This window comes from Eptatretus burgeri, chromosome 16 (genome assembly GCF_056783735.1).
Source record: "Eptatretus burgeri isolate ZD-2024b chromosome 16, Ebu_testis_v1, whole genome shotgun sequence".
NCBI classification, from domain to species: domain Eukaryota; kingdom Metazoa; phylum Chordata; class Myxini; order Myxiniformes; family Myxinidae; genus Eptatretus; species Eptatretus burgeri.
Window position 1 is genome coordinate 42,850,876 of NC_140976.1, and position 19,473 is coordinate 42,870,348.

The 19,473-nt window shown below is 44.6% G+C and overlaps 1 protein-coding gene across 1 annotated transcript in view; it reads right to left on the reverse strand.

The window, feature by feature from the left end:
- LOC147010961 (polycystin family receptor for egg jelly-like) overlaps window positions 1–19,473 on the reverse strand; it is a 179,844-nt gene that overhangs the window by 90,984 nt on the left and 69,387 nt on the right. Inside the window, exons 13-14 of the mRNA XM_085860453.1 lie at window positions 8,032–8,202; window positions 1,639–1,799 (exon numbers count right to left, since the gene is read on the reverse strand). Of these exons, the coding sequence (XP_085716579.1) occupies window positions 1,639–1,799; window positions 8,032–8,202 (332 nt within the window). The remainder of the gene's footprint in view (window positions 1–1,638; window positions 1,800–8,031; window positions 8,203–19,473) is intronic.

Consider the following 19,473-nt stretch of genomic DNA (forward strand, 5'->3'; position numbering starts at 1 on the left):
ATTAAAAACAACTTCCGATATTTCGTCACGTGCCGTCACGTCACGTCCGTCATGGACGATCTTCGTTCATGACGAGAAAATAGTGTATTTACGAAATTACAATATATTAAATGGAATAATCTTTAAATAGTAACGTGAAGTTTTCGAAACTTAAAAGCAAATGTCCGAATATATTTAAAAGTTCATAATAGACGCTCTCAAAAGGCACCCTCAATGCGATGATGTGTGCAGGTGTTTAGTATTTAAGGAGATCCGGATCCTGTATGTAAAAGAGCCGAGTCCGAAAGGTTTTGTCTTCACAAGAAGAACAACGCCGAGCTCCCTTAGAGCAGCGTTCGCTACGCGAGACGCTGCTAAAAACTTCAAACTGTCTTTAACAATCGATTTTAACATGCTGCACTGCGGATCTTAAGAACCACAATAAATTATTTAAATGCTTATTTATAACACTGGTCTGCGTCATTTCAGAGGTCTAGGTTTTCTCAACGGTACCTATATGATTTTTGCATGCTGAATTTAGAAACGTATCTCATTTCGCTCAATCAGGTCAAGTTTTTATTTTTATTTTTTTTAATTTTTATCTCAATTTTAAGGAAAAAAATAATCAAAATTTTTGTTATATTAATTAGCATTTTTTTTATTCAAAAGCAGACTTGCATTAACAGAAAATGTACAAACTGTATATAAAATGACGCACAAGTACCATTAATGTGAAACTCAACATTAAAAAGACGAAGGAAAACAATTAATGCGGAATAAATGGAATAAGTTGGGTGTTGCCAGAAACAACGATTTATCTATATTTTTCTGAAATTGAAATGAAAGTAATTGAGAAGGCACTTTCTTCCACATTAAGTGTACTTGTGTGTCATTATATGTATAGTTTGTACATTTTCTGTCAATGTAAGTCTGATTTTGAATTTAAAAAATGCAAATTAAAAAAACAAAATTTTGATTATTTTTTTCCTTAAAATTGAGATAAAAATTAAAATTAAAAATTAAAATAAAAAAATAAAAAAAATTAAAATTAAAATTGAGAAAAACTTGACCTGATTGAGCGAAATTAGATACATTTCTGAATTCAGCATGCAAAACACATATAAGGAACGTTGAGAAAACCTAGACCTCTGAAAAAAATATTTCAAATGCAGCCCAGTGGAATATATTTTAAAAACTATATTTATTACCTCTGCCACCGAGGTGAAGGAGGTTATGTTTTCACCCATTTCTGTCTGTTTGTTTGTTTGTGTGCAGGATATCTAAAAAAGTTGTGGATGGATTAGGATGAAACGTGGTGGACATGTTGGGTGTTTGACAAGGAAGAATTGATTCATTTTGGTGAAGATCTGAATCCGGATTCGGATCTGATAATTTTTTAAGTGATTTTTCACCATTGAGAGGGAGAGCCAAAAACGATATAGTGCTGTATGGCATATTTCAAAAATGTATTGGGCCCGTTATGTTCTCGTGGATCAGGCATTACGTGGCGGAGGTATGTGTTCTACAGAGTGCTCTTCTAGTTTATTGTATTTTACCTAAATACCTCCATTATTTATACCATACTATAAAAAGTGAGAACAGCAGAGAGTTAAAGAAAGGTGAAAGAATATGGCAAAAGTATTAAGGTATCAAACGCACATTTCATTGGTCTGCATATCTCTCAGAAGGATCTCGTTCAGGAACCAATTCCTTTTGCTACCTTGGCCAGAGCTGTCGTGCCAAATCTGCAATTGCAAAGCCTTGCCTGGGAATTTATTGAATGGCAAGATGAAGGCTCGTGCACTGCCTTTGTCAAATCCCTGATGGAACAATGAAAATTACAAAAAAATGCATAAATTGTCATTGAGAAAAAGCAGTTGAGAGATTGTATGTACAGTACATGTGAGGACGGTTCAAAGTGGATGTGGACCTTTCATTGTAGAACGTAAAAATAATTAATCGTTCAACACAGGAACCCTCCCAAATTCAACACAGGAACGTGTCCAAGCAATGCTTGCTGAAAATAAACTAAAAATAGAAATGATAGCAAGGAAGATAAAAAACAAACATTTTGAACAAAACCAGTTGTTTGAAAACAACCTGAAGAAATTATAACTTGAACTAAGGAAAAAGCAAGATGTAACAAGCCCGCCAAAAAGGATAGACTTAAAAACTTTTGTAAAGGAATCTATGAAGATCCAAAATAACATAATAAGGAGGCGGATTTGATCCAAAAATTGGAAAAGAAAAAGCAACACCTAAATAAACCTTGCCAAAAGGTGACCACGTGCGATTTATTTAAGGTCACACTGAGGTGAACAGAGCTGCTATCCACCAGGAGCGACTCCTTGAGGAATATCTGCCTACGAGAGATTCCGATGAGAATCGTTCTACAGAGTAACCATGAAAAATATGCTTTTGCCTCATAACGTCAACAAATGACGTCATAATGTCTCAAGCTTGACATATCTAGAAAGCACTCATCGAGGTGGTCAATTTGAGGTACTACACGATATGGTTCCTAAAACTTGAAAATTTGACCTTGGGGTCAAATATGTTTGACTTCAGGTGCTAACCATGAAGGGCAAGTCCAATCGCCACCAAAAATTAATCAGCTGAGCGCCAGACCATGAATTATATTCCCATGAAGTTTGAAGACGATCCAATCAAAATTACTCAAAAAATAAGGGTTTCATCGACTCCCCTGATTTGCGACAAAGTGACCTTGACCTTTGACCTTCAAAATTTTATGCGCTGAAAGGGACCTCTATAGGCCTCTGATATGCGAAGTTACAAAAATTTCCAATGATAACTGTGCTCTGCAGAGTGATTTATACGTGATTCCAGACCAAAAAAAAAACAAAAAAAAACATATGAAGGTCAAGGCCAATCGCCACCAAAAATTAATCAGCTGAGCGCCAGACCATGAACTATATTCCCATGAAGTTTGAAGACGATCCAATCAAAATTACTCAAAAAATAAGGGTTTCGTCGACTCCCCTGATTTGTGACAAAGTGACCTTTGACCTTGACCTTCAAAATTTTATGCGCTGAAAGGGACCTCTATAGGCCTCTGATATGCGAAGTTACAAAAATTTCCAATGATAACTGTGCTCTGCAGAGTGATTTATACGTGATTCCAGACCAAAAAAAACCAAAAAAAACATATGAAGGTCAAGGCCAATCGCCACCAAAAATTAATCAGCTGAGCGCCAGACCATGAACTATATTCCCATGAAGTTTGAAGACGATCCGATCAAAATTACTCAAAAAATAAGGGTTTCGTCGACTCCCCCGAGTTGCGACAAAGTGACCTTGGGCTCAAATATGTTTGACTTCAGGTGCTAACCATGAAGGTCAAGGCCAATCACCACCAAAAATTAATCAGCTGAGCGCCAGACCATGAACTATATTCCCATGAAGTTTAAAGACGATCCAATCAAAATTACTCAAAAAATAAGGGTTTCGTCGACTCCCCTGATTTGTGACAAAGTGACCTTTGACCTTGACCTTCAAAATTTTATGCGCTGAAAGGGACCTCTATAGGCCTCTGATATGCGAAGTTACAAAAATTTCCAATGATAACTGTGCTCTGCAGAGTGATTTATACGTGATTCCAGACCAAAAAAAAAACCAAAAAAACATATGAAGGTCAAGGCCAATCGCCACCAAAAATTAATCAGTTGAGCGTCAGACCATGAACTATATTCCCATGAAGTTTGAAGACGATCCAATCAAAATTACTCAAAAAATAAGGGTTTCGTCGACTCCCCCGATTTGCGACAAAGTGACCTGGACCTTTGACCTTGACCTTCAAAATTTTATGCACTGAAAGGGACCTCTATAGGCCTCTGATATGCGAAGTTACAAAAATTTCCAATGATAACTGTGCTCTGCAGAATATTTTATACGTGATTACAGACAAAGAAAAAAAATTAAAAAAAAACAAACAAGAAAAACATACAAGCTGACTAACATATCTTGCAAAACTTCGTTTTGGCAAGATAATAAAATGCCCTCAATGATAATAGATGAAGAAAAAAAAAAACTTGCAAACATGACATTCTTCAAAAGCCCAGACCCGGATGGAGTTTTAAATTTCTAGCTAAAGCAACTAAATGCTCAAAACATCACTACTCTCGAGCATTCAACAAACTTACCAAGGGGAGGAGATAATGGATGAATGGCTCACAGAAGGTAACACCTTCCACATCCCAAAATAAGAGGAAACCCAACCTCACAAGTATAGACCAACAAGTCTGAAGACGACGATGGTTCACAAGTGGTATTTGACGATGTCGATTGTTTCAGAAGTCAAGGATGAGACAATGTGATAATGTTTGACCAAGTTATAAAAATGATCAACATGATGTGGTACGAGTGGCAGGTTATTAGTTGCAAAATGTCGAAAACCCGGTTTCGTTCAACAACTTTAAAAATTTGACCTTTGCATAACCTTTAAAGGTCCCAAAACAATGTTGTAGACATTAAAATAAGGAAACAGGATACGTGCTATAGCTTAATGGAGTTAGTTCGTCGAAGAAGGTCGAAAACCCAGTTCGATTCCCACAACTTTGAAAATTTGACCTTTGTGAACTTTAAAGGTCAAAGGTCAAGGATTATGACCTTTGGTGCAAAACTTCCTCTGGAACATTCCAGGAACAATATAACGTCATATAGGCTATATGGCATTTCACACTCCTCGGATTATCCATACTTTGATGAAATCAGCGTAAAAACAAACTTGAAGGGGGCGCCACAGGCAAGGTGTTCGAGATAGAGAAAAATGGTTTCAAGACTTTAGGTGGGGAATGACCTCAAGATTATGCAGAAAAAAATATTGTCATCCAAGCTCTCAAAGTTTGGGTGGTCGTCTGATTTTTATGTCAAAATTCGAAAATTTCTAAGTTCATGACCTTGTGACCTTGGGACTAAAATGAAAAATCGAGCTCCGTGGGATTATGCAGGTGCCATTGGGCTAACCAATTACCAAAATCCCTGCCAGATTCGACAACCCCCTCGGAGAAGATGGATTTTTACGTCAAAATCGCAATTTTCTAAGTTCGTGACCTTGTGACCTTGACCTTGGGAGGAAAATGAAAAATCGAGCTCCGTGGGGCTAAGCAGGTGCCATTGGGCTAACGAAATATGGAAACCCCTGCCAGATTTGACAAACCCCCTAGGAGTAGATGCAAATTGAAATTGGCTACCCCCTAAAAACACAATTCGCAATTTTCTAAGTTCGTGACCTTGTGGCCTTGACCTTGGGACGAAAATGAAAAATCGAGCTCCGTGGGGCTATGCAGGTGCCATTGGGCTAACCAAATACCGAAACCCCTGTCAGATTTGACAAAACCCCGAGGAGAAGATGCAAATTGAAATCGGCTACTCCCTAAAAACACATTGGGCGGACCACGCCCATTTTCAAGAAAACACAACTAGATCATAATATAAACCTCGCACCAAAATTTCATCAGGATCGGATCAAAACCCACGGAGCTATGCTCGGGACAGACAGACAGACAGACAGACAGACAGACAGACAGACACACAACAATAACGAATACAGTGGTCACTTACATTTTTCATTAAAATATTTTTTCGTGAACCAATAACCTCTCTGCCAACAACATAAAACTTCTGATGGGAATCATCACCAAAATGATGCACCACCATCTAACGCAAGGAGGAGGTCGAGAGGCAGAACAGAAATTGTGCAAAAGAGGATGCTATGGAACAATAAACCACCTATTACTAAACAAGGCCATGCTCGAAAACAATAAATCCAGAAGAACCAAATTGTCCACCGCCTGGTTAGACGACAAAACATCTTTTGATAGTGTTCCACATTCATGGATGATACAATGCATGCAACTGCACAAGATCAACCCCCGAGTAATCAAACTGATTGAGAAGGCAATGGAGCTATGGAACACTACGTTGATATTGCAACACTCGGAAGGAAAGATCGAAATACCAGGAGTGAAGATACGTCACGGGATCTTCCAGGGTGATAGCCTTTTGTGCCTCTTGTTTTGCCTGGGCCTGGACCCACTGAGCAACCTTATTAATGAGCAAGGACATGGATATTGGATACAACCTTATGTCAAATAAGAGAACGTCCAAAACGATAGGGAAGGTGACATCTACTGTACATGGATGATTTAAAACTCTTTGCACAAACCGAAATAAAATGGACAGAACAACTCAACTTAGTGAAGCAGGACTTTGACAACATTCAAATGGACTTTGGCCAAGACAAGTGTATCAAGAGCATATTCATAAGAGTTAGACCAACAAAAATGCACAACATAAAATCAACAAAAATACAACAATGCAGGAGCGAGGCAACAAAGCATCATACAACTACCTCGTAATAGAATCAGGTTACCAAAATATTTCACAAACAAATGTGCAAAACAATTACAAAAGAATACCTGCCGAGAATGAGGCTGATCCTGAACACATACCTTTCTCCAAGGAACAAAATCAAAGCCCAAAACCAAATCGCAACACCAGTGTTCCAGTACAGCTGTGGAATAATAAACTGACCACAAGTGGAAATCAATAAACTATATATCAAAACAAGAAAACACCTCTCTATCCACAAAATGTTTAACAAAAATCAATGCATCGTGAGAATGTACCTGACGAGACAAGAAGGCGGTAGTGGTCTGATGGAACTTAATCAAGTGCACAGTGACAACAATAGGATTGGCTGAGTACGTGAAAATGCAACAGTCCACCGAATCCAATTTGTATGCAAACACAACGACAACAAGTTAGCGAAGGTATCCCTAACCCACCCAACAGAAAATTTCCAAAGACAGGTGTGAATTGAATATGTCATACCTGAAACTGAAACAGCAACAAATACAGCTACAGCCCCAATGACAGCGAAAAGGACATGAAATAAAAATATAAAAACAAAATATCAACAGATATACACCAACAACTGGGAAAACGATAAAAAAGCAGGAAGGTCGAAGAAAAAAAAGTTGTACAGATTGGGCATAAACAAAGAAGGCTCATTGGAATGATTAAGAAGAGGTCACCTCCACTGGTATATAGAACGAATCACAACACATGCCCATGACCAAGTACACTATACCAATGGCTTTAAGAAAATAGCAGGACCGAATCAATCGGAAAGGTGTATGTTCTGCAAGGTAGAAACAGAAAGTACAAGCCACCTCCTATCGGGATGTAAAAAACTTGTGTCCGAACAACTGTACACAAAGTCACAAGAAGGTATGTGGAGTAATCCACTGGCACATCTGCAAAAATTCAATATCCCAGTTCTGGAAAACTCATGGAAACATGAACCAGGAGCAATCACTGAAAACAAGGACATAATGCTCACGTACAACATGGTGATCCTTTCGAGCGTGAACATAGAAACCAAAGCAATGCAACTGGATATATTACTGAGGTACAAAAAAGAAAAGAAGGCATTGTTAATTGAGGTGTTAGTACCCAGAAATTTGGCCTAAACAACATAGAAATTAAGAAAATGACCAAACACCAAGATTTCAAAAATGAAGTGAAAAGATCATGGAAGCTGAAGAGCGCCAAAATTGTACCAGTGATTGTTGGAGCAAGAGGGATGATAAAAAAGAACCTTGTATAGATCTTTATTTTTATTTGTGTATACAATATCAAAGCTTGTATAAGAGCTAAAATATTAAAAACCATCCATGGGAATATTACTGCAAACGAACTACAGTTGGAAGCTGTCCGGGGCTCAGTTCCGATCCTGAAAAGAGCTCTCGGAACAAAAGTTTGCGAATAAGAAAACTTCACAGCTTGGTCCGTGAATCACGATTTCCTTAATGAAACAGTGGTGGATACTGTGAGACCGATGAGGACTCCGTTCCACCTTCTGAAATGTGCATGTGGAGATAACAACCAATGGCGTGCACGCGCAGGCATGCACACACACACACGACCTGGTGTCTTTGTCTAATGTGAGTATCTCGTCGATGTTATTGTGTATATCACATTCAAACTTCTCACCTCACCCAACAGATTTGATTCTTATACGAGTGTTACCTTGTGGTATCCATTGTCCAACTCCAGACAATCTGTTGATTGATGTTGGAAGTTGATTCGGATATAGATGTTGGAAGTTGTCCCAGCTTTTGGCATCATTCCAGTGCTGACAATAATGCAATAGTAATACTCATTGGTCAAATCCATTCCTTTAATTGGTAAAACCTTCCACTGTTAAAGAAGAAAAACAAGAATAGTCATTATTCTGAAGCCCATCAAAACAAGATATGGTGTATTGTTGCTGTCAACATTACTACATGTGGAGTACACGCTTGCCAAATCGACAAAGCTACATTCCAGAGATAATTCAACCTTGCAAAAATTAGAAATAACAGAGAATTATTGATGTTTGTGTCTGTATAAATAATAGGCATGACTGCTACTTCTACTTCATTAATGGTTTCACTGATTCCGAACATTTTTGAAAGACTTCAAAAGAGTCATATTTTGAAGAGATAGAAATACCTCCAAACAAACCAAATCTTATTTTGAACCCTATTGTGGAGAGGTGTACACAATGGGTTATTGTAGACAATGATGTTTTCTCATGCATGGCAACACCACCTCTGAAATGGCACAGTGGGGATGGCGGAGAAAAGCACAATGGGGTGACGGGGAGGGAGATCGAGACAGCGGGAAGTGTGTTGGAGTGGAGGGATACGTAGTGTGGGTGGCAGGATGCACGGTGCGGGCTGAGGAAAGCTTAGTTGGAATGCCAGAGAGGGAGGTGAAGGCAGCGGAAAATGTGATAAGGTGGAGTGACACGTGGTGGGGTGGTGTGATGGGTGGTGGGGATGGCAGGAGGTGCAGCCACCACTGCATGTGGGGTACAGACAATGAAGATTTAACAGTCATGAGTTGGCATTCTCTCCAGTCTATCGACTGGATTTCTCTTGTGGAGTTTTTGCCATACATGGCAACTTCTCTCATGAAGTATTTGATCTTTTGATCCCGCAAATGGCCGAAAGGTGCCTAACTAAACTGTGTGCAGTTGTTACAACTTACCACTCCCCAAGGTCACCCCATGGAAAGCCAAATTTTGGCGGCGGCACATGCGGGAGGCAGAAGGATTGGAAAGTATTTATTTCCTTTACAAGGGTTTATTTATAATGGAAGAAAGAGATACGGGGAGAAGAGGTGGACGGGACATGAAGAACGGAACAAAATAAGCGAGTCAACAGACACAAATATGGATGTGGGGACAAGTAAACCTATTTCCAGTGGTTAAAATTTTTTACCTAAACCCTCGAGGCATCACTGACCACACACACACTCCAAATAAACAATGGGGAAAGCAGTCAAGGGCTCAACAGGCACAAAGCTGATGGTGTGCAGGGCGATGGTGCAGCTCGGGAACAGGAAGGGTGGCAGGAGCGATGCAGTGGCAAGGAGTGATTGTGAGGTGGCGTCCACATTTCAAGAGAGCAGTCCTTGCACCAACGATGAAGCAGAGCGGGAGACGAAGACAGCCAGCAAGACAAAGAGTGAGAGACAACGATCATCTTTTTTTCCCACGTCCCACTTCTACTCTACATCAAGTGCATCTGTAGATCCACTCTCGTGGACTCTGGGACTGCCTTCACCTGTCGCAGGTCCTGGATTTGGCTGCGTGATGCTTGTGGGAGGTGCCATCCTAAGAGAGTCCCACCCCAAGGGATGGCTCCAATAAGAAAAAGTCCTTCCCACCTTTTCTCGCTGCCATGGCTTGTGTTGTGCTGGCCAAACAGTTAAAACAAAGTCCTTTTAAAGCACATAGTGCTTTCCTGTGTGCTGCCATGCCAAATTCCTCACCTGGCCTCGTCTGCACAGGAGGCTTCTACACATATAATGCTATCTCTTGCTATACTGTCTATAAATTGCATATGCTGTCTCGTCAGCATCACATGTAACGAGACAACTTACTCTGACATTTTCCCTGTTTACATGAGTAAATCTGCGCCACACAAACTCTGCTGGGAACCCAAGATTCTGGCCCTTGCACTTACTGTCACACACTGAATTACTTATCCAATACTTACTTATCCAATAAATTAAAGAGCGCTGTGGCAAACCGCAATGAACCTTAGCAAAACTGCTTACCATTCCACACTCTTGGTTTCAATAAAATTTACAATCAATAAATGTACAAAAACGCTATATACAATAATCTCCAAATATCCATCTCTCGGGGTGGGGAAGGGAGAGAGAATGTGGTCAAACATGAATCCTAACTTATCAGATGACACGTTCTTCTTTATTTTCACAAGCCCTAAGACCACGTTTTTCAGAAGATGCCAATAACCCGGCAGTACTTGTTGAGCCAAATTGAAAATTTACCTGCCTCTACTCAATTTTACAGGCTTATGTCCTCCAAGGCACAGGGAAGTTGCAAGTTCATGAGTGGGTAACATTCTTGTACATTGCATTCTTTATCACACATTCCCTTTTCACTTGGCAGGATCATGACACTTCCTCTTCATTCCTAACTGATAGGCAGTTGGGAGGTCCTACAGAGCAGTGGGGGGCCATTTGTGCATGGCATCTGCAGTGCTCTCCAAAGTTCAATATCAAGTGTTCCTTTAAGCATCCCCTTTTCCTGAACCGCTCGCCTTCAGGCCAAATGGACAGCTCCATCGCTGTGCCACCCGCCAAAGAAGGTGTCTCCTTGCCTCCATGGCTTTTCCGAGCCACCACAGGTCTTTTCCTGCCCTATGGTCGACCTCCTGTCACCTCCCTCCCAAAAGGTATCCATTTCCATTCACTGCAGTCGACTCGGGATAGGCCTCAATAATGAGAGGTTCACCACAGTCGGCTGCTCTCTAGGCAGCTCCGTTGAGCCTATGGACATGCACAACACTCCCCTACCCACATGCTTATGACACAATTCCTTTTCGACTGCCGTTCAGTTCTGCTTATAGCTGCTGTACAAGGTAGGTGTCCCCTCTATTACCATGGTCTGCATTTCTTACTGACAAAGAAGGAACACAATATGTTAAATCACTTTCCATGCCCATATATTTAATTAACACCCACTTGACACCACATGGGTCCATCTGTCCATCTCCTAACCATTTTTCCCTTCAATTGCCATCTCCAAGACACCACTAATAAGCAAAGCCTGCTAGCTTGGGATGACCAGAATGGATTTTCTTTCACAGATCTTGGTTCTTTGCCTTCTACTGTGGAGGATAGTCAGTCTCAATAGCGCCGGTTCATCTGACAAGTTTCTTCCGTATTCTCCCAATCCATCCTGGAGCCTCCCGGCCCAGTTCGAGGCTCATTCAATCACAGTGGACTATCAGTAGAAGGGTATATGATCCCATATGAATTTTGTATACCACATTGATTACCTGTTGGAGCAACACACTGGGGCCTTCCAGGGTGAGTTGCATTTCAGGCACATCTTCTTCTTCCCCCATGGCCAGTATAGCTAAATTAGGGCTCCGGGAGGAATTCTTTGGGGAGCACTCAAGCATCATACCACCATTTCATACACAAGGAGGCCAAGCAAATCCATCCCCTCACAAACTCATGAGCCTTCTCCAAGCTCTCGTTGAGTTTCCCAGCATAACTTTTTGCAGATGATCCCGTTGAGTCCTCTGGTGGCAGTCCCAACCACAAGTCCATGGGGACCTGCATCTCACAGCCGAACATCAACAAGGTGGGGGTTTAGCGTGTGACCTTATACTGTGCAGCCCTGTAGGCCAGCAGGACAAAGGGGAAGTGCTCATCCCAGTCAAACTGGTGATCGCTGGAGAACAGGGCTAACTGATTCAACAAGGTTGTGTTGAATCTCTCCACCATACCATCGTAATGGGGCCTGAGGGGAGTTGTCCATATCTTATTAATTTGGAGGAGCTGATACACTGAACTCAATAGTCCAGCCTCAAAATTCTTGTCCTGCTCTGTATACAGCTCCTGGGGTATGCCAACTCATCTAAAGAACCCCTCCACTAAAAAAAAAACTTGACCCACCAGCCATGCTTTCTGCTGTGGCAATGGATAGGCTTTTAGTCATTTAGTGAAACAGTCCATTGCCACCACAATGTACTTCTTTCCTCGGCCAGGTGAGCAATAGGGCCCCACCAAGTTTACCACCATCCACTTGAGTGGCGCTCCCACATTATAAAATTGGAGGGGGGCCATAGCCTCACACACAGATTCATTCTTGGCTCAGCAGGTAGCATGAACGGACCCAATTTTGAATGTCCATGGCTAAATTCACCAAAAATAACCTCTGCTTCAACTAAGCAAGTGTTTTGGGTATGTTGAAATTCCTCATTGCCTTTGAGCCACACATATGTCCCAATATATTTTCCTTTAACTAGCCTGGTACCACTACGAATGAGGAAGCAGCGTTAGAAGCAGTCCGCCATCAGCCATGGCATGTTATCTTTTAGGTTCGTGTCAAAATCTCGGGGACAATTTTTTTTGGACGAGATCATGATCTCCATGTCAAAAACAATCTAAAATCACAGTTTTGCCACCTCTTTGGTGCCAGGATGGGAGCTATTGCCTTTTGTTGTGGGATTATTTCCCAGTTTGCAGAAGAATACAATGGTAATTAGTCGTAATGAATCGTGATATCAGCTGAATGAGCTAATCAGCTATGAGCTATTGCTGTGTGTGCTATCAAGAGTGTGTTATTCACTTTGGAAACAATACCGGTGAAACAATGAGCCAGTGCAATGCTGTGATACGATGAAAGGTATAAGAGTGCATCCATGTAGTCCGGGAGCCAGGAGGACCCACCATGCACCCCCCTCAGCATTCATTGGGACTACTATTTTCTTACTTATTTTGGAGCTGGTGAAATTTTAAAACATGTACCCAAAGAATAAAGTGTTACGATCAACGTTTTTTAAAAACCGGCTTTAAAGCAGTAGAAATTGCATTGGATAGGGGGGTGGGTAATTGGAAAATGAAAACCCATCACTTTTTACCCTCCAGGGTGTCTTCTTTGTCAATATTTTAAATGAACAAATTGATTTACTCATAATTTCAGCCTTTAAGAGACTTATAAGCACCTGTTTATTATTTTAGTCTCACTAGGAACAAATATCATAGGGAATCTCTAATGCCTAAGATAACACTTATTTACACAATCCAATCTGCTAATAATGTCCTTTCCCTGAATGCCCACAGAAAAATATAATGTCCTAGTACTCCATTATCACAAATTTCACTTTTACTGTTTTAGTCCTCATCAGAGGAGCCATCTGCAGCATATTCCTGTTCTCCCGTTTCATCATCAGATTCCTCCAGTTCTGTTGCATCTCTCTCCAGCACATCAATTAGTTTTTGTGGTAAGATCATTTCATCTGCACACCAGAGTGGTTCTCCATCCTCTTTCCATGTCCTTCCCAGGGTTTGAGGATCTCATATATGGCAACATTTTACATTTTTCATGTTCTTGTCTGATAATTTGCTCGAGCAACATGTTCTCTCAAGTATGCCCTACTCGGGGGCAATCTAGCCAGGTCAATGGTACTGGATGATAGACTATCAACTGAAATATCCCCATCACACTTTGACTTGAGCATCAAGTGCCGCACTTCATCTACGCTCTGCGATTTGGATTTCCCATACAGTGCACAGGTGAACTTTTCATACCCGATCAGAAGATCATCATCATCAACCCAGTCATCTCCCAAATGCTTCAGGGCATCACAGTGTGCAGGAGATTTCAGTAACTTGAAAGGTTTCATCTTTCCAATACCCCTGAAAGAGCTGACTGAATCACAACCGGTGAATGCATGTAGCGCCAGCATAGCCTCACACATTTGCTCTGTGTCGTGTTTAGAGAGATTTGTAATGTTAATAAGGCGCTTTTTGTTGCCATGACCTGTATCGAAGAGGATAGTAATGTCTATTTTCCTGGCATGATACAGCAAGATCCAGAATATGTTACTGTCTGGACTCCTGACCCTTGCATACTCCTGTGCATACAAAGCCACTCCATCCAGGAACTACTCTCTCAACATCACGCAGAAAAACCCACAGGATGTTTTTCCAATTTGAAACATTAAAGGCCATTAGGCCATCCGCATGTCTATCCTTTCGCATTGCCATGTTTGGGCCACTTCTAATTGTCATGTAACAGTCAGGAAGGTTAGTATCTGGTAGCTCCTTTAACGAACTCTCATTGGTTCTTGGAATGGTTGCACTTTTGGTGTCTGCCACCACTTCACCCACAATATCCTGCAGCATTATCCCATGTGCTGTGTGGACTGAACCTGCCTCATACAACTCATTGACAATCGTATCAAAATTATCAAACTCAGAGTGAAAAACAGACTGGCTATTAGGATTGTGGGTGATACTTGCAGGTAGAAGAGAAGCACTCTCTTGCACAGCTTTTGCTATTGCTGTCTCAATTTCAAGGCTAAAACTGTGCTGTATCACGTGATTGGGTTTTCGTATATCATGCCTTACCCGCTAGGGGTGGCAGGAATGTGCTTCTGGTCACGCAATAAAGCGGAGTTGATGCTGGCACGCTTGCTTCTCGTGTTCCACTGCACCCCGTACACTGTAGTTGACGACGAGGATGGTTGAAACCGGACTTGTGCCCGTTTTCGTCGGAGGCGACTTCGGATTGTTTTCAGAACAATTGGAATGCTATTTCCACGCGAATGATGTGGTCGACGAGAGCAAACAGAAGTCGATCTTGCTCGCTTCGCTTTCGGTGGAGCATTATCGACTACTGCGCGATTTAGTGGCGCCGAACAAGCCCCGGGATGACGGGCTGTCATTTCGGGACATTGTGCAGAAGATGAAAGCACACATGGCGCCAGAGAAGTCATTACAGCTCGCTCGATACCAGTTCGATCGCCTCTCGAAAGGGGCAGAGGAGCGCGTCGCTGATTTCGTGGCGCAGATTAAGCATTCTTCCGTGGCATGCAAGTTCACGGCAGAGGAGCATCCAGCTCGGCTCAGAGATCGTTTTATTGCTGGTTTACAAGATGCGAAGATGGTTTCAGCGGTTTAACGGCTGAAGGGTGAAGCCATTACATTCAACTCGGCAGTCAGCGCGGCTACAGCAGTCGAGCAGACTCGCAGGGATGTTCGAGCCATCACCGGCCACGCGGGGTCGCGAGCACCCCGGGACGCGCGCACGACCTTCGATGCGGGTCGGACGTCGCCGCGCGGCCGCACGTGCGGCGAGGTGACCCCGCGGATGTGTTTGGGATGCGGAAGTCGACACCTGCGCCGTGCGTGCCCGTATAAAGGCACCGTGTGTTTGAATTGTCACAAGGTGGGTCATCTGACGCATGTGTGCCGTGGGGCGCCGGCCACCGTTAAGGTCATGGACGGCGATGTGCGAGGCGACCCGGGGCGGAACCGGCGGCCGTTGATGGGCCTGTTTTCAATTGGCCCGGCGGCGGCGCGCCCGATGACGGTGGAAGTCGAAGTGAACAAAACGCCGATCACGTACCAGGTCGATACGGGAGCGGCTGTGTCGATCATCGGCGAACAGACCGCGCGTAGACTCAACGGCCTGAAGCTTATCAGGTCAAACCTCACACTGTTCACGTACACCCACGAGAAGATAACGCCAGTCGGGATGGCAGACGTGTCTGTGCGGTACCAAGGCCAGGTCGCCACACTTCGGGTGTACGTCGTGCGGGGGAGGGGACGTCTCTCCTCGGCCGAGATTGGCTGGCCCGCATCAGGCTAGACTGGGCCGCAGTTCACCTTGTGCAACCCGTGCCGAGCCGATGGGAGGATCAGTTGGAGAAGATTCTTCAAAGACATCAAGGGTTGTTTGGCGACGACCTTGGGAAACTCAAGGGCATGGAGGCAAAACTCTTCCTGAAGGAGGGGGTGGTTCCTCGGTTTTGTAAACCACGTCTGGTGCCGTATGCCCTGCGGGACAAGGTCAAGGGTGAACTGGATAGGCTGGAGGCCTGTGGAGTGATCGAACGGGTGCCATGCTCAGATTGGGCCACCCCGGTTGTCACGGTGCTGAAACGGAATGGAGATGTCCGATTGTGCGGGTACTTCAAATCCACGGTTAACCCGGGGCTCAGCGTGGAGCAATATCCACTGCCGTCAATCGATGAAATATATGCATGATTGGCGGGGAGTCAATACTTCACGAAGCTGGACCTGCGTGATGCATATTTTCACCTGCCGATGGATCCCGGGAGTAGCGAGCTTTTGACAATCAACACGTGTCAAGGACTCTATCGATATACCCGACTCTGTTTTGGGATTGCTTCGGCCCCAGCTTTGTGGCAGAAAGCCATGGATCAGGTTTGCGATGGCCTGCCCGCTCAGACCTACCTGGACGATGTGCTCATTGCGGGGAAAACGGCGGACGAGCATCTTGCGAACATTGCCCAAGTGCTGACAAAGCTAGAAGCGTGCGGCCTGCGCTTGAACACGGACAAGTGCGCGTTCTTCAAGCAGCGCTTGGAATACCTCGGGCACATCATCACGCCGGAGGGGCTGTTGAAAGGTCCTCGGAAGGTGGAAGCGATTCAACACATGCCACCGCCTCGCGACAAGACTCAGCTGCGCTCGTTCATTGGTATGGCCCAGTATTACCAAAGGTTCGTGTGAGGGCTCAGCTCACAACTTGCGCCATTAACACGGTTGCTCAGGAAGGACGAGCGCTGGGCTTGGGGGCCTGCACACCAGGCGTCGTTTGACCGCGTCAAGCGGCTGCTCACAGAGGATACAGTCCTCGTGCACAACGAGCCTGCGCGTCCGCTCCTATTGGCATGCGACAGCTCTGCATATGGCATCGGGGCAGTGCTCTCCCACAGGATGGACGATGGTTCTGAGCGGCCTGTTTGTTTTGCATCCCGGACCCTGTCCGCAGCAGAGCGGGGATATGCCCAGATCGAGCGTGAGGCTCTCAGCCTCGTCTGGGGTGTGCGGAGGTTTCATCAATTCCTGCTGGGGCGGCATTTCACTTTGCAGACGGATCACAAACCGCTTCAATTCATCCTGAGACCCGAACGCGGGGTGCCGGTGGTAGCGGCCGCGCGAATACAGCGGTGGTGTCTGTTTCTGGGTGCTTACGAATATGACATTCAGTTCCGAAGCACTGAGAAGCATGCTAACTGCGACGGGCTCTCACGCTTGCCGTGTGCGGAGGGTCCAGCTGCGTCCGAGTTGGCCGACCGGGTCGATGTGTTCGCGCTGGGCCAGGTCCAAAGCGGGCCGGTCACGGCCAGACAGGTCGCGGTGGAATCGTCTCGTGATCCGGTGCTTGCCCGTGTCGTCCAGGCGATTTATACGGGGAATTGGAGCGATCTGCCTTCGACACCGGCATTTCAACTTTTCACGTCACGCGCATCGGAGCTGTCGTTGGTCCAACGGTGCGTTATGTGGGGAATGAGGACGGTGATTCCACCGAAGTTCAGGCAGCGGTGTTTGGAAGAACTGCATGTCAGTCACCTTGGCATCGTGAAGACCAAGAGTCTTGCTCGTAGCCTGTTGTGGTGGCCGGGGTTGGACAAAGACATTGAGCAGTTGGTTAAGCGTTGCGCCACGTGCCAAACAGATGCTGATAACCCGCGTCGAGCTTCAGGACTATGGCCTGCGCCAGTCAGAGCCTGGCAGAGGGTCCATGTAGATTTTGCGGGGCCGGTTAATGGCAAAATGTTTTTGATTGTGATCGATGCATTCTCTAAATGGCCGGAGGTTGTAGTAATGCAGCATACATCAGCAAACATTACAGTAGAGAAACTGCGGACGATCTTTGCTAATAAAGGGTTACCGGAGATCCTGGTCTCTGATAATGGTCCGCAGTTCATCGCAGGTGTATTTGATGAGTTTATGCGCCAAAATGGTATTCGACATCTAAGGTCCGCACCGTATCATCCTGAGACGAATGGCCAAGCTGAGTCGTTTGTTAAGATGTTGAAACGGGCTTTGCGCAGGGGGGGGGGGGGGGTTGCACCTGTGCAAACGGTGGTCGATGTCTTTTTGCTCCATTACAGGAACACAGTTCATCCTGTCACGGGTGATTTGCCTGCCATTCGTCTCTATGGACGGGCATTGCGGTCCAGACTGGATTTGCTGCGATCTGGTGGGTCGGGGAGTGGGGCGGTGTCGCGTCCGACGCGGCTGCGCGGCTTCGATGTGGGACAGCGGGTAATGGTGCGCGATTATTTCCATGGTTCCAAATGGGTGCCGGCGGTGGTCTCTGTGGTACTGGGGCCGGCGAATTGCATGGTGCGGACTGATGGTGGGGATGTGTGGAAGCGGCACCTGGACCAAATGCATGATCGCTCTTCAGCGTCATCCCCCCACACCTCCCCGGGCCGAACGATGTGGGACCCCCACCTGTAATGTCACCGGCACCTGACGTTGTATCGCCAGGGCCGGATGTGCCGACGCCCAGGGGGTCTTCGCCTGATGCTGTCCTACCCGGGGACGTCGGGCAGGCTGGTCGGCCGGGGGCGGTCGGTTTTACGGATGGCGCGAGTCCGGCGAGGGTGTCACCTAGACCGAGCCGGGAGGCGTCTGAGCCTGGACTGTCTGGCGGCGCTGCCCGTCCGAGGCGGGTCAGGGTGCGGCCACGGTACTTGGAGGATTATGAGTGTTGATGGGTTTCAGGTGGTCATGTTATGATTGTCTTTTCATCATTTGACTTGTCATTTTACGAGGGGAGGAGTGTGCTGTATCACGTGATTGGGTTTTCGTACATCATGCTTCGCCCGCTAGGGGTGGCAGGAATGTCCTTCTGGTTGCGTAATAAAGCGGAGTTGATGCTGGCACGCTTGCTTCTCGTGTTCCACTGCACCCTGTACACTCTATCTACATTGCCTGTATACCCTTCACAATGTCCAAACTTGTTTATCAGTGTTAGTAGCTCCTCACTACAAAACATATGGCGAAGTGTCATATACAGCAGTATATGTTTGGGCATCGTCCACTTCCCATTTGTAGCCCCTCTACAAATGTCCTGACCGATGGACAACACAAGTCCATTGACTGATGTTTTCACAGTCCTTACTGCTAGACAAAACAATCTTAAAGAACATTTCTAATTCTTCTGGAACAACACCTTCAATGTTCTTGAGATATTCCACTTGAGATGGAGGCCATATCAATTTAAATAAAAGTATCTTAAGCTGATAAATCTCTTCCAAAGGTTGAAATTATGAGTAAATCAATTTGTTGATTTAAAATATTGACAAAGAAGACACCCTGGAGGGGAAAAAGTGATGGGTTTTCATTTTCCAATTACCCACCCTGCTATCTCATGCAATTTCTACTGCTTTAAAGCCGGTATTGTTTTCCCCCAAAAAACGTTGATCGTGACACTTTATTCTTTGGGTACATGTTATAAATTTTCACCAGCTACATAATAAGTAAGAAAATATTAGTCCCAATCAATGCTGAGGGGGGGGGGGGGTGCATGGTGGGTCCTCCTGGCCCCCGGACTAATGGTTGGCTAGATACTCAGAAGGAGTCTGAAAGAAGTCTTGCTCAGAAGTTAGCCAG